Source organism: Pteropus medius, unplaced genomic scaffold, assembly GCF_902729225.1.
Source record: "Pteropus medius unplaced genomic scaffold, Ma_sr-lr_union100, whole genome shotgun sequence".
In the NCBI taxonomy this organism is placed as follows: Eukaryota; Metazoa; Chordata; class Mammalia; order Chiroptera; family Pteropodidae; genus Pteropus; species Pteropus medius.
In genome coordinates, this window is record NW_024354875.1 from 1,395,097 (window position 1) to 1,420,193 (window position 25,097).

A 25,097-nucleotide genomic window follows, 5' to 3' on the forward strand; every position below is an offset into this window, starting at 1 on the left:
CTGAATGAAGTAGTTACTACTCATCCCTAGAACGTGGCCTTTGTGGGAATGGACGCGAAGCAGTAGCTGAAGGCTGGCCCTGGAGCCATTGGTCCTGCCCTGTCCTCACTGCCTCGCCTATCTGCTCTCCAGGTGGGCATGGCCCCCCTGTCCAGCCAGCCTGTTTACCTTTCAAGTAAGGGTTTCCTACCTGCTCCCAAGTCCGGGCCTGACCCCTGACCAAGGGCCCAGCACCAGCAACTTGCTGCCCGCTCCCCCTCCCCCAGCCACATATAGGAGTTCCATGCCCCCCACATAGGGTCCTGTCTTCCCCTTGTAGGGTCCCCATCCTTTCCAGGCTTCTCAGCACGCAGTGAGCTGATGGAGATAAACATGATCGGGTTCCCCAGGAAGGCTGAGCAAAAGCACAGCAAAGGGAAGGGGCCAGCATGTTTCTGGGAAATAGCAGTGATGGGGACCCCCGAGGCAGTATGAGCCCTGCCACCCACACCGTAAATTTGGGGCCCACTGAAAAATGAAAATGCAGGGCTCCTATTCAACAACTAGTAAGGTTTCAAGATGGCACAGCAGAGTATTGAATCAATCCCAGGGCCCTTTTAAGTGTGGGTCGCATGCCCATGAAGCCAGCCCTGCTGCCACCTGAGAGTCAGAACTCCCAAGAAAGCACAGCTACTACAGAATCTGGCAGAAGAGGCCCAGCCACCTTCTCCAACCAGCACCAGCTCCTGGGCTGAGCCAGAACCAGGAATCGCCTCGGCGCTGCCACCTGCTGGCTACCCAGGGCCACTGCACCTCCCTTCAGAGAGAAGTACCTTTGGTAAACAGGAAAAGTGGCTTGATGATCGCCAGGTGACCCCGCCTCCTTTCCGCTCACTGAAAACAGCAGGTGGGTGTGGCGGGAGGCAAAGGGGCATTCTGCCTGAGGTCACGCCAGCCACAGCACTCCAAAGATAATGGCAGAACTTAACTGTCACACTCGAACCTCTCTGTTCTTCGCAATCCCACAAAGTAGAGAGGATACCCCCATACAGAAGAGAAAATCAAATTAAGAACTTGACTTTTCTGGCTACTGCGGTTGCCTCCCATGACCCTTCCCTTATCACTCTTTGGCTACCCACTGGCCCAAGTGCTGACCCGCCTGGGCCTGCGGGTGGGGTAGTGCCCAGGACCACACTTGCCAGCATAATCCCATTACCTGGCCTCTGGGTGGGCCTAAAACCCAAGGGTAGTGGAGGGGACTTTTTAGCTGGGGCTGCTGGGAAAGATATTTTCTCACTCCCTCTGGACTCTAAGATGTGTAGACATGAGGTTCATTGCTTGAACCGCAACAAGAGGTATTTTGACACCGTGATGAAAGCTGGTCTGAGCAGGAAGCGGACATGGAGAAGTGGGGGAAGAGACACAAAAGCAAGTACAGGGTAACATCTTTGATCTGCTGGCTCAAGCTGGCCTGGAAGTGCTGAGAGTTGGGGTGCTTAGCACTTTGCAGTGCCGAGAGCCAGTGAATCCCCTTGGGTATGTCAACAGTTTTGAGCAGCTGCTTGCGATGAAAGATGTCTAATGCGAAAAGTCCCGCAAACTCTGATCTGCCTCTCTAGCCCCATCTTCTGTGGATCTTCTTCCTCTTTCCTTGATCTCAAGTCTTCCAGCCCCTCCATCTCCCTTGAGCCCTCAACACAGCAGCCACGCTCTCTCTCCAGGGTCTTTGCACAGGCGGCTGCAGCTGACCACACCTAGCTGACAGATCCCACAGGCCCTTACAGTCTCAGCCTAAATGCCATCTTCTCAACGAGGCTCTTCCTAATTCCAGTTCACTCCAGAAGCATCCACTGAGCTCCTGCTCTACCAGACGCCAGGCTAGGCCTACACCCTATGGGGAGCTCTGGAAATGCAGGTGATCTCAGGGGAGGCAAATGAGAATCAAATGGCCACATGTCCTCAGGTGAAGAAAAACAAGACCTAGACCTGGAAGCGAGCGTGTGGCTAAGTCAATCTCGAGATTTCAAAGAAAGCCATGAGGCTGGAAAGTGGAGGTGGGTGGTTGGGAATGGATTTTACTGTTGTGGGAGAGGTGGGGTGCTAAGGACGGTTAGGGTTCTAGGTACATTGTGAGGTAGTCAGTTGGTCTTCCGTGTTTGCCAGGCTACTTCCAGTTCATCTTCCATCGAAGGTCTGCAAAGAATACAGTCATGGTCCAGCGAGAGCTGTATTTCTCCTTGAAGGTTAACAAATTTTTAAGTGGAATTTTTTATTGTGATAAAATTCACATGCCATAATAGTCACCCTTTCAAAACGTATAATTCAGTATTTTCTTCATTATATTCACAAAATTGTGTGACCATCATAAGTAATTCTAGAGCATTTTCATGACTTCACCAAGAAACCACATCCCCATTAGCGGTCAATTCTCAACTCCCCTCTCCCCCCAGTCCTTGGAAACCAGTAATCTTCTTTCTGTCTCTAAAGAATTGCTAATTCTGGATATTTCATATACATGGACTCAGAAAATATCTGGTATTTTGCATCTGGCTTCTTTCCGTAAGCATAATGTTTTCAAAGTTCAATCCTGTTGTAGCATAGCTAAGTACTTTTTTTTTTTATTGCTGAATAGTATTCCATTGTATGGAGATACCACATTTTGTCTATCCATTCATTTTATGTTGTTTCAGTTTTTGTCAATTATGAGGAATGTTACTATGAACATTTATGTACAAGTTTTTGTATGGACATATGATTTCATTTTTCTTGGCTGTACCTAGGATAAGATTTGCTGCATTATATGGCAAATCCATATTTAACCATTCGAGGAACTGCCAAACTATTTTCCAAAGCAGTTACACCATTTTACATTTCTACCAACAGTGTACAAGAGTTTTGATTTCTCCACATCCTCATCAACACTTGTTATTATCTGACTTTTCGATTATAGCCATCCTACTGGCTGTGAAGATGTATCTCATTGTGGTTTTGATTTGTATTTCCCTGCTGACTGGTGATATCGAGCGTCTTTTCATGTGTTTATGTGCAAATATATTTGTTATATCTTCTACGAAAAATGTCAATTCAAATCCTTGCCCATCTTTTAATTGGAGATTTTGTTTTTGTTGTTGTTTTGAGTTGTAGGAATTCTTTATATATTCTGGATATTAACCCCTTAGCAGATATAGGATTAGCAAATATTTTCTCCCATTCTGTAGGTTATCGTTTCACTTTCTTGGTAGTGTTCTTTGCAACATAAAATTTTTTATTTTGCTGAAGTCCAATATATCTATTTTTTGTTGTTGCTTATGCTTTGGTATTATACCTAGGGAATAATTGCCTACTCCCAAATTAGGAAGCTTCCTGTCTAGGTTTTCTTCTAAAAGTTTTATAGCTTTAGCTCTTACATTTAGGTCATTGATCTATTAATTTTTATATATGGCATGAGATAGGGATCCAATTTTATTCTTTTGTATGTGGATATCTAGTCCCAGTACCATTTGTTGAAGAGATTGTTTCCTCATTAAATTATCTTGGCACTTTTGTCAAAATAAATTGACCATAAACGTATAGGTTTATTTCTGGATTTTTGAATCTATTCCATTGATCTGTATGTCTATCCTTATGCCAGGATGATGCAGTCTTGATTACCATAGCTTTGTAGTTAAGTTTTGAAGACTGGAAGTGTGTCCCCCAACTTTGTTCTTTTCCAGCATTGTTTGGCTATTCTGGGTCTCTTGGATTTTAGGATCTCCTGTAAAAACAGGGAGCTGGAATTTTGATAGGGATTGTGTTGAATCTGGAGATCAATTTGGGGAGTATTGCCATCCTAACTAAATTAAGTCTTCTAATCCATGAATATAGGATTTCTTTCAATGATTTTTTTTGTAGTTTTCAGTGTCCAAGTCTTGCACTCCTTAGTTAAACTTATCTCTAAGTGTTTTATTCTTTTCGATGCACACGAATCAAATAGAATTATTTTCTTAATTCCATTTTGCTTGTCTATTGCTATCGTATAGAAATATATATGATTTTTGCATGTTGATCTTATATCCTGCAATCTTGCTGAACTTTTCATTAGCTCTACCTCTAATAGTTTTTTCGGGGGGGCAGTGGGGCAAATCCTGTTGGATTTTATATATACAAGATCATGTCATCTGTAAGTAGAGATAGTTTTACTTCTTCCTTTCCAAACTGGATGCCTTCCCCGCACCTTGCCAGTTACCCTGGATTAAACCTCCAGTACGATGTTGAAAAGAAGTGGTGATAGCAGACATGTTTGTCTTACTTACAATCTTAGGGGAAAAGTTCCAGTCTTTCTTTCACCATTGAGTTTGTTATTAGTTGTGGATTTTTTGTAGACACCTTTTTATCATGTTGAAGAAGCACTCTTCTATTTCTTTGTTGAGTGTTTTTATCATGAAAGGGTACTGGATTTTGTGAAATGCTTTTTCTGCATCTGTTAAGATAAATATATGGCGTTTGTCATTTTATAGTTGACACATTTTCAAAAGCAGAGTGGATGAATAGGAACTAGGAAACTGGGAGACAGGAATGCAAGAGAGACTTTTTTCTGTCTATCGTTTTATATTTTTTGGTTTCTTAACTGTATCTCTTATTCAGAAAATAAAACTATCTTTTTTAAAATTGTGGTAACAATTTATATATAAGCATAATATAAAATTAATATATATATAAGCATAATATAAAATTTACCACCTTAATGATTTTTAAGTGTACAATTCAGTAGTGTTAAGTATATTCACATTGTTGTGCAACCTCCAGAACTTTTTCATCTTGCAAAACTGAAAATCTATACCCATGAAACAACAGTTTCCCATCCTTCTCTTCCTGGCCCCTGCAAAGCACCAGTCTATCTTCTGTATCTATGACTACTCTAGGTACCTCATATAAGTGAAATCATACAGTTATTTGTCTTTTTGTGACTCGCTTATTTCATTTGGCATAATGTCTTGAAGGTTCATCCATGTTGTAACATGTGTTACAATTTCCTTTCTTTTTTAAGGCTGAATAATATTCGTGTGTGTGTGCGTGTATGTGCACGTGCATGTCACATTTTGTTTATCCATTCACTCACTGAAGGACATTTGGGACCTTCTGGCTATCGTGAATAAAGGCCAAACATGGCTATGGAATATGGGTGTGCAAATGTCTTTGAGGTCTTGCTTTCAATTCTTTTGGATATATCCCCAGAAATGGTATTGTTGGATCATATGGTAATTCTATTTTTAATTTCTTGAGGAACCATCATATCGTTTTCCATGGCAGCTGTACCATTTACACTCCCATCGACAGTTTCTCCACATCCGCACTGACACTTGGTTTCTGTTTTTTGATAGTAAGCATGCTAATGGGCTTTATCTTTTAAAAGTTCAGGTTTCTGAATCTATAAAGTTGAGGTCCAGACCCTCAGCTACTTTCAACCCCATCTTCTGTCAATCCTCTGCACAGGGCAGGGCGAGGACAACTGGAGGACTGGACAGGAACAGAGGCTGAGGCCCCAGGAGCAGCAGAGATTCAGGAAGGACGGTGCCTGGCTGGGAAGGATGCTGCTGGGAAAGGTGCCCCGGCTCAGGTAAGGTGGCCACGGGCTGGGGTTAGACTGCAGGACCTGGAAGCAGCTGCCTTGTTCTCTGGAGTATCTCAGATGTCACATTCTTTGGAGTTCCTGCGATCTCCCTGGCTAATCCTGAGTTCCTCCAATAGCTCTAAGCCACCATTCACGGAATCAGCATTTATTGAGCACCAACTGTTTGCCAACTGTTATAGAGCCTAGAGTTAAAAGGACAAATTCCACATGACTTCAAGAAGCATACTTACCCACAAGCATTGTGACAGCTGGTGACCTCGGGGCATAGAGGAGTACCCAGTCCAGTCTGGGGATAACAGGAGGACTCCATGAAGAGGTGGTTGAGTCCTGAAAGCCGACCTGGAGGCCAAAGATGGGAGGAGATCATCTCAGGCAGGGGAAGCAGCACAGGAGAAGGTGCAGGTGGGACAGAGCCCCAGAGGGCACGCTGGGGGAAGGCCAGTGGTGCAATTGGCTGAAGCCTGGAGGTCGCAGCAGGGCACAGGACCGGGACTAGGGTGAGGCAAGTGAGGCACTTGCCTTGGGTGCAAAATTTAAGGCCAAAAACTCAGTAACCGATATAATATTTAAAAACAAGATTTGAAAATGCAAATTAATGCAAGAAAAGCTGTGATGAACAAAATATCAAGTTTTCCTAAGGATGGGATCAGTAACAGGGCTGTGCCAAGCCACAGAAGAGCCTAAAGGGGAAAGGAGTATCAGTGATACTGATCTTGTGTTTATTTTAAATTCTGATGTTGTGTTCATCATGGTTTTTTCACACTATTTTTAAAAAATTGCACTGAAATATTATTTATCTTATTGAGTTTTTGGTGTCCCTTAAATTTTGTGCCTGAGACAAATGCTTTACTTGCCTCGCCTTGGTCTCCGTCTCTGCAGTGGGAAATAAGTTTTCGATGGTGGGCTAAGGCACTTGGGTTTTATCCTGCCAGCTATGAAACGTCATTGAAATCTTTTCATTATTAGAATGTGTTTGTATTTGTTAATTAAAAAAAAAAAACTGATGTGGCTACAGTGAGGTAGATTAAGATAGAGGGTACAGGCACAAGACTGGTGTCAGGGAGGCCAGTTGGGAATTGCTGTGTTAATCCAAGCAAGAAATGATGAAGGCTTGAATTAGAAGAGTACTGGGAAGAGGAGTGGACTGATTCCAAAGACACCTGAACCTGAAGGCCAGGCTTTGGGAAGCACCTGCTGTGGGAGCTGAGGGAGAGGGTCCAGCTCTCGGCTGAAGGGGCTGGTCGCTGTGTCTCATTTCTGAGGTATGAAAGATGGCAGTGGAGGGTGGAGAAAGAAGCTGAGTTCAGTATGTGACACTCTGAATTAGAAGATTTATAGGACACCAAAGGGAGATGTCTAGAGCCCATGAAGAAAGTTGTTCCTGGAGAGACCCCGATTTGGGTGCTATCAGGTGGCAGCTGTCCACTGGGAGGTGGAGCCATGGCTGAGAAGCTGCAGCTGCCACCAGAGAAGGAGCCTCAAACAGAGGAGCAGGAGGTGGGGTTGTATTCAGAAGGGAGTTCAAGCCTCGGGGCCAGGAGGCTATCCAGGGAGAGAACATCCAGGAAGAAGAAAGGAAGAAGGTGGGTGAAGAGGTAGGAGGCAGGGGAGACACTGCAAGGAAATGCGGTCAAGGAAAGAAGCCACAGAAAGGTCCAGAAAGAGAAGGTCTGAAAGGGTCCTTTGGGCTAGCAACCAAGAGGGTGTTGGGGGTACCGAAAGGGACTGGCAGCAACTTTCCTCGACTCCTCCCAGAAGCTTGCTCCCATGAAGGATAAGAGAAGGGAAGCGGGTACTGAGATGCAAGGTGTGGCTGAGGAGATCGTTGAAGAGGAGCCTCTGGGAGGGGGCAGGGAGAGGCTCCTTGCCATGATGGGATGTTGTTTAGAGAAAGATTCCAGCTTCCCTTGGGCCTCGACGGGTGAAAGCTAAGGACCAGGGCTATGTGTAAACCAGAAGGTGGGAATGCCCATGGGAGGTCTGTTTTTCCCTGTGAAATGGGAAATAGGGTAGATGTTGTGAGGGAGGGCGGAGAGGGAGAGCTGAGGAGCCTGAGAGATGACTTGGAATGGATGCTGGCGAGATGGTCATGAGAGCCACCATCCAATCTAGAGCTCCTGGAAGACTTTTTGAGCAACTGCTAAGCACGACGGGTGGAGCCCCTGATCTGTGTGATCACAAGATTTCTCTCCAGCAGGGCCCAACCTCCTGGATGTAGAAGAGAAAGCTGACGATGTGTCTGGATGAGGAGCTGCAGCGGGAGACTCAGGGATGGTGATCATCTGGGGCTTGTGACCAGTCTTCCTCCAGCAGGTCAGGGGCTCCCCGGTCACTGGTGCAGCTGGGGAGCCGAGGGCTGACCAGGGAGGCTCTAAGTTGGCAGATGAAGCTTCTCAGGCTGCCTCCAGGAGACAAAGGCCAGGCCCTTTGACTCTGGCCCCTGAGCCCAGGTTGCCTCGTGCATGGAAACACCGGCCTAAACACCAAGCAAGGACTGGCAAGGGAGGAAGAGCTTAGGATCCCCCTTCGGCATCTGGCTGAAAGTTCTGGACAGCATTTGAAGGCCTCAGGACACTCAAAAAGACAAAAGCAGGCGGAGTTGGTAAAGGGAACTTGGCTTTGCCCATCCTGACAGCGTCACAGCAGACATCATGCCTCTGGCAAGCTAAGGTATTGATAAATACCGGCAGAAGACTCCATTAGAGTGATGTGATAAGGAGTCTGTGTGGCACTTTTCATTGGAGGGTGGGGAAAGGCCTCTTGAGGCGATATAAACTGAGATCTGAATGACAAGGAGCCAGCCATGCCAATATGTCTAAACGTCACCCTTGTCTCATGATCATGCCCACTGCTCCTCTCTCCAGCCTCTTGAGTGCAGTACTCTTGCTCTGCGCCACACTGCCTGGAAACACCGGGGTCTTATTCCTCCATGCCTTGCGCATGCTGTTCTTTCTGTCCCATCTCCCACTAAATGTTCCGTCAGCCCCCATCCCAGAGTTTGAAATATGACTCTCCTCACGGGCTTTCCACAGATCATCAGAAGGCAGGGTGTAGACCACAGAACCCGCCCCAGCCTCCTCCATGATCAGTGGGTAGCTGTGGGTTTTCTATACACTTAGTCCCAGTAGAGTCCCTAAGAATTGCAAAATAACTTGATTGCTCACCAGAACCCCCAGGAGCCTTTGTTAAGATACAAAATTCTGAGCCTCAGCCCAGACCTCTTTAATTAGAATCTCCAGAGGTGATTCTGAACATTAGTTCAATTGGGGAAATACGGTCGTAGCTGAAAGTATCCTGGTTTTGTAGAACAATTAGGTATCAAATACCCAGGATATATCCTAGGCAAGCTCTAAACTGAAGGCAGTGGTCTGGGTTAAGATTGTCCACAGTGACCTAACTGAATAATTGGCAAAGGCACAAAGACTCTAATGTGCCTCCGCCATGTAGGGAACTTTTCCCTCGGCTCCTTTGACATACTCCTCCTGGACCATCTGGTAACAGACTCAGCCACATTTCAGTCCCAAATAACAAAGAGAGAACTTGTGGATGGTCAAAAGGGTGGCACCGTGGTGAGCCTGACCAAGTTCCTCTCCCCATCCCGCAGTTGTAACATCCTGTGACCACCAGAAAGTTATCTTCCCCAACCGGTTTCCATTGGAATACCTAACGCGGGGTTGAGATTAGTTTTGTTTGTGCGCTACCGACAGTAAACCAGAGAAACACGCAAGACTGCCTTTATTAACAGCTCTCAGGAGGCAATTTAAGGCACGTGACCAGGGAAGGGAATCACCTGCACATAGGGGGATTTTCTAGCACTGATTCGTAGTCGCGCGGGGAAAAGGTGGGCCTCAGCCTGGGGCGTTGTGAACCTGTGGTCTCCGAAGGTCTCGGGCTCATCAGCACGGAAACGGGGGACAAACTCTTTCCTTCAAGGCCGCCTCGAGGCTGAGCGTGAAACGAGAGACGGGACCGCAAAGAAACTCCACTCGAGTCGACAGGATTCGGACACATTAGGGTCCCGAAGATCACCAAGACCGACCGCCCCCAGAAGCCGACACACGCGGCGCCAAAAAATATCCATCCCACGGCGCAGGCGCCGGGAGCGCAGGCCGCGGAGGGACACTTCGGAACCGTGCGCCCACCGCCCAATCAGCGCCGGCTTTGCACAAAGCGAGTCCCGCCCCCCAGGCGCCGAAACCGACTCTCCTCCCTCTCTTCTGGCCGCCTCGGCCCGCCCACTCCCGCCCGCGCCCCGCCCCGCGCCGCTCTCGACAGAGGCTCACGGTTGGCTCATGGGATGAGCGCGAACTCTGGTTGGTCGAAAAGGAGTCACGAGGGTGCCGTCGTCGCCTTTCCAGAGGCGATTACTGGGCAGGCTCAGTCTTTCGCCTCAGTCTCGAGCTCTAGCTGGCAGCCAAGCGTACGCGCTCCGAGTCTTCAGTACCAGCGGCCGCCATCGACGTCGTTGGGTTCCTTCGGGCTCATCTGCGCCACTCGCCTGCCACACGCTCCGCCGTTATTAGCCGCCATCATGGTGAAGCTCGCAAAGGTAAGAGGCTTCGCGCTTGCAACCACGGACATCGAGGCCTGTTTCCCGAGGAGCGCGCGCGCGCGGCGCCGCGAGGAGGAGGGCCTCCGCGCCGTCCCGGGCGCGTTCGAGGGCGCCATGCTGCGGGAAGTCTCGCGTGATTAGCGGGGAGGTCTCGCGGCTTTTGGCGACTTGGTGGCGAGGTGAAGAGCTTCGGCAGGTGCTGCGGGTAGTTGATGAGGGGGGGAAAGACCTCAGGATTGAGCGCGGAGAGGGGGCGCTGGGCGTCAGCGTGGAGGGAGGAGGCCGGACTCCTGCTCCGGGCGCGAGCGGGGCCCCGCCTCCTGACGCACGTGCCCGGGTGCGCGGCCCGCCACGTGGGCCGCGCCGCGTCGGGCCCGGCCTCTCCGGAGGGGTCTCGGCTTTGAGGCGGGCAGCGACGGGATTGCTTCAGGCCGAGGACTGGCGGCCTGCGGGCTCTCCGCTCCGGCGGGCGCAGTCGAGGCGGGCTTCGGAAAGAGGCCCTGCCGCGTGCTCCCTGTGCGGCGCTGCGCGCACGTGGTGGCCCGTGAGGTATCCCCACGTGGCCCCGGTGGGTCTGGCGGGGGCGGGGTCCTTTCCCTGGGAAAGGAACACTTCATGAGGGGACCGAAGGTAGGTTAAGACGTGATTTTTTTTTTTTTTAAAAAGTTGTCCTACTTTAAATCAGGAGGGCGGTGGAATAAGGTGCCAGAATTTACCAAAGTCTTTTTTGAGGTAGTTTTCCCCCGAGTGACGGGCTGTGGATTCTTGGCCATTAAAATGGTCTCATTATGGGTTACTGAGTATGAAAAAGTTGGACTGATGTGTAAGGGTCGATTCTGGAAGTATAGTTGTTAGAAATGATGTGCTTAAGGAAGACAACAGAAGAGGGAGATGATTTCCTTGAAGTTGCCTTTTTATCCTAAGGTTGGCTTTTGTAGGACTTGACAGGAAAAGTGTGGAAGATTGCTAACACTGACACCAAGAGTAGTTTTTAGTTAATGTCGTTTTCGACAGTATGCAGCGTGGGTTCTGAGAAGGGGGATGACTGGATTATGCTATGAAGAATGATGGCAAAAATATGAATGATCTGAAAATTAGGGGTTGTAATGTACTAATGTGTCTGTTGTAGGCTGGTAAAAATCAAGGTGACCCCAAGAAAATGGCACCTCCCCCAAAGGAGGTAGAAGAAGATAGTGAAGATGAGGAAATGTCAGAAGATGAAGAAGATGAAAGCAGTGGAGAAGAGGTAATTATGTACAATTGAATGCAGAATAACAGAACTACAAGATGAAGAGCAAAAAAGGGGGGTGGTATTGGATGTCTGAAGATACTGGCATAAAAAGGATTGTATTTCATATATGGTGGTTTTACAAACTATTCATTGACCTGTCAAGGTACCGTAAGGATATGTATGTATTTGGATGAGCTTGAGGGTAAGATTAGAGGCGTTTCTTTTTTTATGTGTGCTCTGCAGGGCTTAGTGTAGTGATGTAAATCCATGTTTTTTTCCAGTTTGAACATGTTAGCCCCTCATGCTAGATGAGGAAACAGCTTGGACAACTAACTGCCCTCTGAATGGCATTACTTTCAGGTCTCAGATTAACCTTAGCAGATTTCCTTTCCTATGCTTCAAGCAGGTCTCTGTTCTTCACACGTGAGTTTTTTAATGCGAGTCACTGTGTTACAGCAAGTTCTTGGTGTGGAGTGAGGGTTGCCACCTCCCTTTGATTTTTGCCTTGACCCTGTTTGGCACTCCTGGCTGTTTGCTTCCTATAAAGACAACTAATCACTGTATTTGCTCATTTTTTGTTTAGAATTTAGTAAAGGTTTTCTAACATTGTATCTGTTAAAACTTGTCAACAAAAAGTGGCTTTGAGTGTGACTTAAATGTAGATGAATATTTCCCTCAGGCTGAGGGCTCGTTTTTTTAATTTGTATTAATTTTGTAAGGATTAACTGTCCACCCTGTTTGGTACTCATTTTGTTTCTGGTCCTAAAATGAGCTTTTCAGTGAATTTTATACCACCACCCACTATAAGAACCCCAGATGATTTAATACTTAATAGAGGGATCTTACAAAATGCAAGGCTTTAGTTATATAAATCAAGTCATAATCTTTAAAGCAACATGTAATGTTCGTACTATTTTCAGCAGTCTGTTTTCAGAGTCCATTTTTTAGATTTTAGAAAATTGTGTGTTTTTTAACAGTTTCATTCAGATATAATTGAAGTACAAATAAGCCAACGTACGTAAGGTGTACACTTGGTTGAGTTTTGACATATGTAGACACCAGTCTTGATGTGGGTTCTTTAGTCATAGGACTTCGGTTCAACTGGTCTTCAGATGGTTCTCCAGCTTACTTGTTCTATAATTCCATTGTAATTTTAATGTGGTCATGGGAGGAGGAAAGCATAGTGTTTACCTATGTGTTTGCCATCTTGAACCGGGACTTTTTCAGAGTCCATTTTAGGGTGTGCTGCTTTAATGCTGAAGCAATTATAAAATACAAGGTACAGAAATTCATAGGTATTTCAAGTTAAGAATTCCTTATGCTTAGATATTTTATCTGAAAATGACTCTGACCTCGGAGGTGTGCAGAAGGACATGACCCTGCAGTTTAACATGCTAACATGTCTAAGGCATGTGGTCTTGAACCAGAGGCAGTGCCAGAATTTAGCATTCATTTATAGGACCAAGGCTTCCTCTTTGAGTTCGATAACATACTTTTATTTTAATTCTTGAGGTTATCATTCCTCAGAAGAAAGGCAAGAAAGCTACCACAACTCCAGCAAAGAAGGTGATGGTTTCTCCAACAAAAAAGGTTGCAGTTGCCACACCGGCCAAGAAAGCAGTTGTTACCCCTGGAAAAAAGGCAGCAGCTACGCCAGCCCCTGGAAAAAAGGCAGCAGTTACGCCAGCCAAAGCAGTAGCAACACCTGGCAAGAAGGGAGCCACACCAGGCAAAGCATTGGTTGCAACTCCTGGTAAGAAGGGAGCAGCCACCCCAGCCAAGGGAGCAAAGAATGGCAAAAATGCCAAGAAGGAAGACAGTGATGAGGAAGATGATGACAGTGAAGAGGAGGATGAGGATGAAGAGGAGGAGGATGAAGATGAGGATGAATTTGAGCCAGCAGTGATGAAAGCAGCAGCTGCTGCTCCTGCCTCAGATGATGACGAGGATGAGGACGACGATGATGATGAAGATGACGACGACGACGACGACGATGACGAAGAAGATGGTAAGGCGTTCTTTTGGCCTGGTCATCCTTGGGCTCTTTTTTGTTTGCAAGATAGAGGAGAGGTGAGCTTGGTGGGCAGCAACATGCAGATGTACTCCTTCATGACAACCTGAGATTAGATAAAAATTCTCCCAGAGCTCTGGGCTGGTTGTGGTGCACTGAAGGGGTACCCCAAGAGTGATTGCCTGCCCCGAGAAGATGCTTAAAACAGCACATTCTGTGTGTTTTGTAATGTAGGGTTTTGTTTCCAAGTAATCTGTTCTTGCTCTGACTACAAAGTACAGTGGCATTGACAAGTTTTGCATTTCTTTCCCTTTAGATTTTCCTAGAACTAATGTGGGTTTGGGGATAATCTTGAGTTTTTGACTGGGTGGTTTCTTTCAGACTCTGAAGAAGAACCTATGGAAATTACACCAGCCAAAGGCAAGAAAACCCCTGCAAAGGCTGTTCCTGTGAAGGCCAAGAGCACCGCTGAGGATGAAGATGAAGAGGAGGAGGATGATGAAGATGACGATGAGGAGGAGGAGGAGGATGATGAGGAAGACGAGGAGGAAGAAGAGGAGGAGGAAGGTAATCGAATTAGAATCTACAGTATATTGATAAGCGTTCTGTTTAAAGGAGGTACTTGAATATGAGTGACTATTTATGGGTGACACGGGTTGTTTGAAATCTTGTCCAGAGCCTGTCAAAGAAGCTCCTGGAAAACGAAAGAAGGAAATGGCCAAACAGAAAGCAGCTCCCGAAGCCAAGAAACAGAAAGTGGAAGGTAACTTGCAGAATTGTTGGGGACTAGGGGGGCACCCCATGGCACAAGTGATGAACAGCAAAGGGACTTAATACTGAAACCCGATGTTGCATTGTAATGTGCTGATGTGCTATTCATAGAAATTTATACTAGAAGTTAAATTTCTGCCGCATTTTACAAATAGACTAATTTGAATTCGTTTTTTTTGTATAGCCACAGAACCAACTACAGCTTTCAATCTCTTTGTTGGAAACCTGAACTTCAACAAATCTGCTCCTGAATTAAAAACCGGTATCAGTGACGTTTTTGCTAAAAACGATCTCGCTGTTGTGGATGTCAGAATTGGTGTGTCTAGGTGAGTGGGTGGTATGCCATAGTGCTTATCTTTAAGATTATTAGACCCAAACAGTCATGATAGCGGATGCTTTTAACGACGCAGGATTGTCCTTTGATGCTTGGACAGGTTTTTTGTTAGATATTATTGTCAATTGTGATGAGCAGTGTAGCTAATAAAGACAGTCTCAAAGGTGAGCTTCCATCAGGTTTTGGTATTTAAGACTTGGTTCTGTTGTATCCCAGCTTACAGAGCCTGACTTTATCTTGTTAAATAGAACAGGTGGTTTTTTACTTAATCCTGGTTTCCACCATTATGTTAGTGTTGCTGCTTGGCTAAAACATATGTTAATGTGGCTTTTGTTTATTTTCAAACCTCTACTTTTGTTCTTGCCTGTCACCTTAAAGGAAGTTTGGCTATGTGGATTTTGAATCTGCTGAAGACCTGGAAAAAGCCTTGGAACTCACTGGTTTAAAAGTCTTTGGCAATGAAATCAAACTAGAAAAACCAAAGGGAAAAGACAGTAAAAAAGGTATGTACGGTTTTAGGTAATTTTGACACTGATAGGTAATTTGTTAATATGTTTCTAGGCTAATTGGCCAGGTTCAACAGTTAAAATCTTTTTTGATTTCCTCACTGTTGTAAGGATTAATGAGTTAAAGCATTAAATGTTTACAACAGTGACTGGTGTTGCTTGCTGGTGTTAAAAATTCTCAAGTCAGGCAAGCAAGAATAGACTTAATTAGAAAAAGAATTGGTTACATGTATAGGCATACCTCGGAGATACTTCGAGTTCAGTTTCAGACCACCATAGTAGAGTATCACAATAAAGGAGTTACAGCCTTTTTGCTGGTAGGGACTTCAATTTGGAAAAAATGCAATATCTAGCATTTTTCCAAAGAGAGGTGGTAGAGTGAGGCCATTTCCTCAGCAGTTTTACTGTAAAAGAGAAATTTGAACAAAAATAAAAAAAAATTTCAAAAGTTGGTAAGAAAAGTAATGCGTCTGCGAAGCACAATAAAACAACGTGTAACTACCTACATGAATGTAGAGAGAGGCCTTTCCTCACTGAAACTAAATCAGATCCCTGGCTATTCTTTGTATTCATACACCATCATGTTTCAGGTGTGTGCTCACGACTTTTTAAATTAAAAATACTGAGCACCTACTCCAGGTTGAGTTCTAAGTATCCAGCAGTTTGATGTCATTTGCGACAGCAGCTTCAGTCTTGCCAGCGCTGTGTATCTCCGTATTAGCAGAGTGTCTTGTACATTGTAGAGTCTCAAATTATTTTTTAAACAGAGCTTTTTTATTGGTCAGTCTTTATCTTTGTGAGGAGAAAGGTCTTTTAACTCATCCATTTCATTTCTTTATTTATCTAGATCGAGATGCAAGAACACTTTTGGCTAAAAATCTGCCTTATAAAGTTACTCAGGATGAATTAAAAGAAGTGTTTGAAGATGCTATGGAGATCAGATTAGTCAGCAAGGATGGAAAGAGTAAAGGGTATGTTTCCTGTCTACTGGAATGTTGAGTTATTAAAATTAATACATTTCTTTAAAAGTGTTGATGCATCTTTTTAGGTGCATGATTTGGGGGCATATCTGTGCCTCAATTTTCTGTTTATACAGTGGGGATAAGATAACGTAATTCAGATTGATTTCAAAACGTGAGTTAATATGTATAAAGGACTACAAAATGTGCCTACAGTAAATGGCTACGTAAGTAATAATTGCAGTGAGGTGGGGTTAAATTTCTAGGAGTACTTGGCAAACTTTGTAGTGGGAGGAAAGTTTTAATTGAAAAGTGAAAGATGACAGACTATTTGTTAGTGTGAAAAGAGTCATGTTGAGATTAAAACATTTGTGTTAAAAATTAACATGGTTTTAAAAAACAAGCAAGTTCTTAACGTTTTTTTCCCCATTGTAGGATTGCTTATATAGAATTTAAAACGGAAGCCGATGCAGAGAAAACGTTGGAAGAAAAGCAGGGAACAGAGATAGATGGACGATCTATTTCCTTGTACTATACCGGAGAGAAAGGTCAAAGTCAAGACTATAGAGGTGGAAAGAATAGCACTTGGAGTGGTAAGAATTTATAAGTTTTCTACAGGGTTCCAGAATTGGTGGCAGGAGATCATTTGCATCTTTGCATTTATATAAAGTTGACTGATTACTTGGTTGCAGTTGTAGATTAGATAGGTTACATTTCTATTGGTAATAGTAATTAGTGTCTTGAGTAAGAGCCACACGAAACCATTTTGCATTAGAACATAGACAAATCGAGCTTCCTTTGTGTGTTTTATACTTTAAATAACTTACATCATATGCATCTTAAAATTATGTTCTGTAAGACAGATCAGTGGTCAGTTTACACATCTGAACAGGCATGGAAGAAGCAGGACGTTACAGTACATTTGTTGCGTAACAAGTGGGATTCCACCTGCATCAACATTGGCGTGTTACTTCTAAGTATAGACATTCTTGTGAACAACGTAGAGTTGTAATTGAAGTTGGGAACCACTGTTTGAGTCATAATTTGGCATCTCTCTATTCGTAGGTGAATCAAAAACTCTGGTTTTAAGCAACCTCTCCTACAGCGCAACAGAAGAAACTCTTCAGGAAGTATTTGAGAAGGCAACTTTTATCAAAGTGCCCCAGAACCAAAATGGCAAATCTAAAGGGTAAAATAATTATTTTTATGTTAGTTATGGGTGATAAGCGTGTCTTTAATAGGTAAAGTCATGATTTCCTGGCTGTTCGCAGAAGTTGAATCATTTTAGCTAAAACAAAATCAGTGTAAAATAAAGAGCATCATTTAAACCTGTGCTTGAGGGAAAAGGCTTGATGGTATCAGGTGTGATTGTAGAGGAGCCATGCCCTAGGTAATGTATTCTAAATATTGACTTTGTCCGCAGGTATGCATTTATAGAGTTTGCTTCATTTGAAGATGCTAAAGAAGCTTTAAATTCCTGTAATAAAAGAGAAATTGAGGGCAGAGCAATCAGGCTGGAGTTGCAAGGACCCAGGGGATCACCTAATGCGAGAAGCCGTAAGTTGCTATTAACAGGGTGTGGTGGGGAGTCGCTCTCCTTAGTGCCATGTTTTAACTTTTTAGTCAGATCTAGAGGTGAATGTTTGTTTTTTTTGTTGTTGTTGCTGACATGCTACTGGATATGATGATTGATTATCTGAGAAATAATTGATGAAATCCCAAGAAAATTCCTCTAGATAGTCAAGTTCTGATCCAGCCATGTCAGCTCGGCAGGATTTGCCCATTGTAGCTGTCTGCTTTATATCTGTCTCACTTGTTTGAGTTGGTTCTCCTTTCCATAAAAGATCTCAGGCAGGAATTGAACTGCTTTGGTGGTCAAGGTAAACTTGAGATGGTAGTTGTTTTAAGCCCCTTTGCTTTAAGTATTAGTTGGGTAAGATTACTTTTCATACAGACCCTTCAAATGAAAGGCTAGCTTCTGCTGAGACAAGCATTCTTAGCCAGTAGTCAGATACTAAATGTTATACAAATCTAGCATCTCATCATTATAAATTGAGATTTAAAATAAAAGGTGTGCTTTTTGTTTTCCTCAGAGCCATCCAAGACTCTGTTTGTCAAAGGTCTGTCTGAGGAGACTACAGAAGAGACATTAAAGGAGTCATTTGACGGCTCTGTTCGGGCAAGGATAGTCACGGACCGGGAGACTGGATCTTCCAAAGGGTAAGATGCAGGAAATAGGTGTTCAGTGTCTGCCCAACAAAGACCTCCCGCCTCGTGTGTCTTCTCATTGAGCTCCTTTCTGTCGCTCCATGGCAGTTTATGGATTCGCACGAGAAGAAGAGACAATTCACAGAGCTAGCATTGTTTTGCCTTCTGTCTTCACAGAGGTAGATTCTGCTGTTCTGTGAGACATTCTGTGGTTCAGGTTATCAGTAAAACAGGTTTCAGCTTTCCATAGAGAGCTACTCTTGGTTTTTTCTCAATTGAGCAAGGCTGCTTTCTGTGGGATCACTGTCCAGCATGTGAGGTTAACTTTGCACTTATTCTGTTACTCTGCTTTATAATGGGTGATTTCTTTCGGTGTTTTAGGTTTGGGTTTGTAGACTTCAACAGTGAGGAAGATGCCAAAGCCGCCAAGGAGGCCATGGAAGATGGTGAAATTGATGGAAACAAAGTTACTTTGGACTGGGCCAAGCCTAAGGGTGAAGGTGGCTTCGGGGGTCGTGGTGGAGGCAGAGGCGGCTTCGGAGGCCGAGGTGGTGGCAGAGGTGGCCGAGGTGGATTTGGTGGCAGAGGCCGGGGAGGCTTTGGAGGTAAGCAGCATAGAGGGCTGGCTACCTCTGTGTATACACTGGACAGCACGTGGCACGTGCACTTCAGAACTTGGGTCCTTAAATTAATTATTGCTAATCACTCTGAGGAGGGGAGGACTCCTTGCACCTTTGCTCTCGTTCTTTAATGATGTCTTGCCTTCCTGCAGGGCGAGGTGGCTTCAGAGGAGGCAGAGGAGGCGGCGGCGACCACAAGCCACAAGGAAAGAAGACGAAGTTTGAATAGTTTCTTCTATCCCTGTCTTTCCTTCTTCCATTTGAAAGAAAGGACTCTGGGGTTTTTACTCTGTTACCTGATCAATGACAGAGCCTTCTAAGGACATTCCAAGACAGTATACAGTCCTGTGGTCTACTTGGAAATCCATATAGATAACATTTCAAGGGAGATACCCTGTTGGTTTTGACTGGATATTCATATAAACTTTTTAAAGAGATGAGTGATAGAGCTAACCCTTATCTGTAAGTTTTGAATTTATATTGTTTCTTCCTATGTACAAAACCATTTTTTTCCTACAAATAGTTTTGTTTTTTTTTTTTTCGTGTTGGGGGGTTGTAAAGGAAAGCAGAATGTTTTATCATGATTTTGCTTCAGCAACTTTGGGACAAATTAAAAGTCCTAAACTCTGGTGCCAGACTTCTACTTCCTAGAGCGTTTCTCCTGGAATATGGCTGAAGGTAGAGCATGGCAAACCCAGTTTGTTCTGCCACTCCAGATCCAACACACCCCTAATGGAAATGCTTGATGCTTTTGTTTCAAGTATCCCGGCCACTAGTTTTGGTGAAATGGCTGAAGTCACCAGCTTTCTGTAGCTGCGCTTGTGTTGTGGCATGAAAGGCTTGTTTGAGAGTAAGTCTCCCAGCAACCTCAGGTTAAACTGGCAAGAAAGGCCGTCGGTTTTGTAATGTGTTTAGTGCTCAGATATTCCATCTATTAAGTACTCCCCCACCTCTACTTCTGATAAGTTAAAGGCCACATGAGACATTCGAACAAAGGATTAATATGGATTTAGCTGGAAAATGGTGCCCCAGGTGGTGTAGAGCCAAGATTTTGAACCCAGGACACCCAAGTCCAAAAGCCTGTGGACTCAACTGTCATAATCAGACTACTAAAAAATGCCAAGTAAAAATATACTGGTAGAATTAAATTTATAAAGCAACCTAAAGGCTATAAAGTGGATAAGTTTTGTCCTGGTTATGAGTTTCACTAGTGTGATGACATCTAAGCCACGTGGCACTTCACCCACCACTTAGCAGTTCTGTTCCAAATAGGAAGGACTTAAAGCAGGACTAAGGCTTCGCTTTTGAGGGTTAAGTGCCAATGAAGTTTTGCCGAAGTGCGTACTCTGATGGCAAACTAAAATGAACCCCTGGTAGCCTAGATTTTCCTAGATCTCAAAGTTCCAGTTGGAGCTCATCGAAGTCATAAGTTAGCCCAAGTGATAAGGCTGAGTAGGCTTAGAACTGAGTGAATACATGTTAAAATTTACCTTGTTAGTGGTGATCAGTCCCAAACTTGGATTTTAAAAGAAAGGGCCTGTGAGAATGAATTTTGGGTCTCCTGGGACCCATCAAGGATGATAGCCTTCTCTGTTACCCCACAGCATTCTCCCAAGTAGATATCTACCTGCCTTGGCTGGCTCCTTAATTTTTGGTAGTCCCGTAGGTTTAAGATAAACTGAAAATGTAACAGGCAATTTGGCAATCTAGTAGCATGTATTAGCATTGCTACAGGCTCAGGCCCAGCACAGTGCATATTCAATACTTGGATGACAGAGCAGGGTGTGGTGGGTTCCCTTGCTGGGAGATGGGTAGGGAAGGCTTGAACCTGACTCCTATCTGATAGTGGTTCTTGACCGCTAGGGTAGAACTTGCTTTGTAAGATAATTTGCCCTGCCTTTAGAGTTTACACTTTTCAATAGGAATGCTCCTGATACTGTGCCCACGGTATACCAGCCATTGGTCAGCCCATCTGTAAACCTGCTGTGGGGCAAGACAAGGGCAGAAAAAGTTCTACTATCCCTTCGCATTAAGGGAGAGAAACAGTCCTGCCCTGTAATTACTGCTTCCAGTCTGAGGTGCTAATGCTAATCAGGATCTAAGGGGGATGGAGGTGGTCACCCTGCAGGGCCCAAGAGGAGTGCTAGGTCTTATAACCTGCTGCGGTCCTGTCCTATAAAATTTCACATTCCAGTCCTCCCCTGGTGCCTGTGGTTTCTGATTTGGTGCTTTGGGTGAGAACTTTGCATGCAGCCATTTTAGAAAAGCAGTTCCCTTCAGCAAATGGTTGTTGCTACTTTTGTCATTCTTCCAGCAGGTGGCAGTACATCCACGAGGATGTGGCAACCTGATGGAGGTGTCAGGAAAGCCTGAAGATTAAGTTTCAGGCCAGTGGCTCTTTAACTCCAAGCTCGCCCTGGGATTAGTGATAGGGCCTGGGAATCTAGGAAGTTCACTTTGAAATGCTATAGAATCTCAAGAAGTGGATTCCGGTTGTGTCCAAGAACTGTAATCTATTGAAGGCTGCTCCTGGGCTCTCTGAGTTACCCCATTTATTCATGCTTGATTGATTTACCTCTATTGCATCTCTCTCCCCTCAGTTTTAAAAAAAAGTGTCAAAAAAGTTTTTCTCATCAAAAAGAAGTTTCCTGATCCTACCTCCATGCCAGTCTGTTCCCTCTTAAGGACCACACTCCTGCCTCCCAATCCTTAGCTGTCAGCATTGTGGTTTCTGTCCCCACACCCTCTTGTGCTCACTAAGGGTGCCAGTAACCAAAGGCTGCAAATCTAGAGCTCAGTCTTCTCTCATCTGACCAATGAGCCCCCTCCTTCCTGCCTGAAACTCCTTCTCTTCCATCATTAGAAAACCTGGGCAGACACACCAGAGTGGTGGCTCTGGCGCTAGGCTGAGGTGGAGAGGGAAGGGAAAGAACCCTATGATGAGGGCCTATCAGCAGTCTGACTTTAACCAATTAATGTGAGCCAGTGGCTGTCTCATTGGCAAGGGAACCCAGTAACTGGAGAACGGTCTGGAGGATTCCTCTTGCTGGTCCTTCTACATGGAAATATGAACATGTTCCTGCCAGCCTCTTGAGTGGAGGGACTTGGTTTTGTTCCCTGTTCTGTCCTATGGGCCCAGAACAGTACCTGACGTGTAGTAGGTATCAGTAACTGATGGTTAAGGAAACCTGGGGAAATTTCCCCAACTGTAGGAAAACCTATGGTGGTAGCAGTAGAAAATCTTCAGGCCAGGAGTTCTTAACATTTTTGTGTTCATTATTTTGGGAGTCTGGTAAAGCCTTTGAACCCCCCTCAATGTTTTCAAAATTATTTTTTAAAGGGATTACAAGAAAAAACTATACCGAAATAGTTAAGTATTTAAGAACAATTTTCTCGATAGAATTATGTGTTAATGAATTAGATGAGATGTATTATATTTACAATACAGTTAGGGAGTTTGGTTCTGGTAACGGTCAAGTGGCTTATAACAGACTAACAACCTGTTGATAAAATTATAAACTATGGACAAATATAAAAAAACCTTTGGAGATGTCGAAGGACAATACCTGAAACTAAAGCTAAGCAGATACCATTCCTGGAAGGAGGTGAGGACACTGGGTGAGATCCATGTTTAATTAGCTTTTCCTATGGGTACCCCTTCCCCGCCCCCATCAGCATGATTCCTCAGGCGTAGAGTTGAAAGCAAAATGAATTTTACTGCACTGAGGAGTTGCATTGGAGTTTGAGTTGTTCCTGAAAATGAGGGAGACAGAGGAGAAAGCCAGAAAACTTGCATACTAATTTCCTACAAATTCTTGGCTGAGTCCTGAATTGTGTATGTTCAGGGCAAGATTCTAGTGAGCAGGGAAAACAATGGTGGAAAGGTAAGAGAGCTGGCCATAGGTTCCAGCAGTGGTGCTAAAGAGTTTGGAGTTTAAGTTCTGCCTAGTTAGGGGGTTTTGATAAAACACTTCTGAGTTTTTCTTTGAAACTCAGAAGGACCATACTTTAGAAGTAACAGCCACATTCCAGGCCTAAGGACTAAACCCTAGGATTAAGGCAAATACAAAACCAAAATAGACTCAAACTAACAAAGCCGAAAACTAAGCCCTCACATAATTGGAGAATCTCCTGAATTTAATTGCCTACTAGAACAAAATTCAATAGCGTTCACAGGAAGATAACAGAATCCAGACTCACTATAGTGTATCTTATACAATATCCAGTACAGTAAGCAAAAAATTACTGGACGTGCCATGAAGTATGAAAATGTCCATAAGAAAGTCAACAACTCGTTGAAGTTTGTGGGCAAAAACTTTAATCATAAATATGTTAAAGAATTTTCGGGAAAAGATGAATATATTTAATGAAACAATTTCTGGAGAGAGGGAAACTCAAGAACCAAATGGAAATCTAGAACTGAAAAAATTCACTAGAAGGGCTTCATAGTAGAAGAAAAGATTAATAAACTAGAAGACAGCAATAAAATTGGAGTTCAGGACATGCTACCCCAAAATATGGCACCTTGGCATACTGAATATTTCAAGCTGGTGGAATTTAAAAGTGGCAGGTGCAGGAAGGATTTTCTGACCTTCCTGTGAAGCAAGTCATAGATCCCTCATGTGAGAGGCACCCCTCCCTTCCCCTTAGGATGCTGAGAGAATTTGGAGGAACAGGCCTTGCTGTTTTCCTCAGTTTTCTACACTTAGCTCGTACTCTTTTTTTCCGGTCTTATCACATTTTCCCAAACCACTCATCAAACCTAATGTAAAAGACGGTCAGGTTTAACTCTTCAGGTTTTCATTTCTTTATAAGGGCTCTCCTGTCACATAAACGTTAAATCAGGTAAATTTGTATGCTTTTATCTGTCTTTTATTACCGGGACTCCAGCCAAGAATTTAGAAAGATAGAGGAAAAGATATTTTTCTTCTACGTTATCAAAACTGAAGCTCAAAGAGAAAAAAGACTGGGGAGAATTGAGCAGACTCTCAGTGAGAATATCAAATTGTCTGACGTGTAATTGAGTCCAAGAAGAGGAGAGGAGGATTGGGGCAGGAAAAAACCTCTCTTCGAAAAACAATGGCTGAAAATTTTCTAAATTTTATGAAAAACTACCCACAGACCCAACCAAGAAAAAAGTTATACTTCAGCGTTTCATAACTAAATTATTGAAAAATAAAGAAGAAAACTTTAAAACAGTAAGCTAAAAAATTCCATGAGATGCAAAGGAACATCTAGAAGCATGATGGCTAAACTCTCACCAGGAAAACTATGAGATGATATCTTTAAAGTGGCAAAAGAAAAAAATCTAGAATTCCATATCTATAAAATAGTCTTCAAATATGAAGGAGAAATAACTTATTTTTAAATGAAGCTGAGAAAAGTCATCATGAGCACACTTGCAGTTCAGTTCAAGAAATGCTAAAGGAAGCTTTTCAGGCTGAAGGAATATCAGATGAAAAGCTGGATCTACAGGAAGAAATAACACTGGAAATGGTAAGTAATATTGCCTTTGAAAGACTACTATCTAAAGCAAAAGCAATACTTGTATTATGGGTTTTATCATATGTGTAAAAGTAAAATGTATACCCAAAATAGCACAAATTAGGGGAAGTAAATGGAATTATATGATTTTAAGATTCTTATATTACTTAACTAGTATAATGTTAATTCAGGGTAAACTGTGGTAAGTTAAAATGCATATTGTAATCCCTAGAACAGCTATTAAATAAAATAGTAAAATAATACAAAGAAATATAGCTGCAAAGCCGGCAGAGAACATGGAATACTAATTCCAAAGAGATGGAATACTAAAAAATTATGCACAATGAGGCAGACTAGAAGAGCAAGGATTAATAGAACACGAGAAAACAAATAGCATGACGATGGGTTTAAACTCAATCATATCAATAATTATGTGAAAAAGGACTAAATAATTAAAGGGCACAGATTGTCAAACTGGAAGAAAAATGCAAAAACTAATGAGCTATTTGTAAGAGATGCACATTAAATACAAAGAAAAAGATTGAAATAAAAGGATGGAAAAGGATATGTCATGAAAACCTTAAGAAATCTGTTGTGGCTCTATTAACATCTGACAAAGTAGATTTCAAGTTGAGTATAACTAAAAGAAGGATATTTCATAATAAAAAAAGGTCATTTTATCAGAAACAGCAATCCTAAATGTGTACCTACTAACAGAGTTTTATGATACATGAAGTGAAGATTGACAGAGTTAAAGGAGAAATAGATAGATTTGCAATCATAGAGATTTTAATGCCTCTTATTTAGTAATAGATTAAGTATACACATACC

The 25,097-nt window shown here is 43.6% G+C and overlaps 1 protein-coding gene, 1 long non-coding RNA gene and 3 other non-coding genes across 6 annotated transcripts; 4 read left to right on the forward strand and 1 right to left on the reverse strand.

Annotated features, from left to right (window-relative positions):
• Positions 1–307: 307 nt before the first annotated feature.
• Positions 308–10,000, reverse strand: LOC120596964 (uncharacterized). 2 transcript variants are annotated; one of them, XR_005651293.1, is made up of 4 exons: positions 9,874–10,000; positions 5,821–5,929; positions 4,272–4,438; positions 308–2,172 (listed from the first exon to the last, which is right to left on the reverse strand). It is a non-coding gene; the product is annotated as an uncharacterized LOC120596964 (long non-coding RNA). The 2 variants fall into 2 exon arrangements; XR_005651292.1 differs by lacking the exon at positions 308–2,172 and having other exon boundaries at positions 3,959–4,438.
• Positions 9,954–19,419, forward strand: NCL (nucleolin). The gene is made up of 14 exons (XM_039855537.1): positions 9,954–10,139; positions 11,272–11,388; positions 12,886–13,381; positions 13,766–13,951; positions 14,061–14,147; positions 14,340–14,481; positions 14,868–14,992; positions 15,843–15,966; positions 16,390–16,547; positions 17,020–17,143; positions 17,378–17,511; positions 18,048–18,174; positions 18,544–18,767; positions 18,935–19,419. The coding sequence occupies exons 1-14, from the start codon at positions 10,122–10,124 to the stop codon at positions 19,009–19,011; spliced, it is 2,139 nt and encodes a 712-aa protein (XP_039711471.1). The 5' UTR covers positions 9,954–10,121; the 3' UTR covers positions 19,012–19,419.
• Positions 14,188–14,257, forward strand: LOC120597515 (small nucleolar RNA SNORD82). Its single transcript, XR_005651398.1, has one exon. It is a non-coding gene; the product is annotated as a small nucleolar RNA SNORD82 (small nucleolar RNA).
• LOC120597516 (small nucleolar RNA SNORD20) lies at positions 17,631–17,710 on the forward strand. The gene has a single exon (XR_005651399.1). It is a non-coding gene; the product is annotated as a small nucleolar RNA SNORD20 (small nucleolar RNA).
• LOC120597514 (small nucleolar RNA SNORA75) lies at positions 18,233–18,369 on the forward strand. Its single transcript, XR_005651397.1, has one exon. It is a non-coding gene; the product is annotated as a small nucleolar RNA SNORA75 (small nucleolar RNA).
• Positions 19,420–25,097: the final 5,678 nt, after the last annotated feature.

Excerpts from the sequence above, each read along its gene's own strand:
- NCL (XM_039855537.1), top strand. Across the intron at positions 17,512-18,047 it reads ATCACCTAATGCGAGAAGCC|AGCCATCCAAGACTCTGTTT; the intron begins GTAAGTTGCTAT and ends TGTTTTCCTCAG. Across the intron at positions 18,175-18,543 it reads GAGACTGGATCTTCCAAAGG|GTTTGGGTTTGTAGACTTCA; the intron begins GTAAGATGCAGG and ends TCGGTGTTTTAG.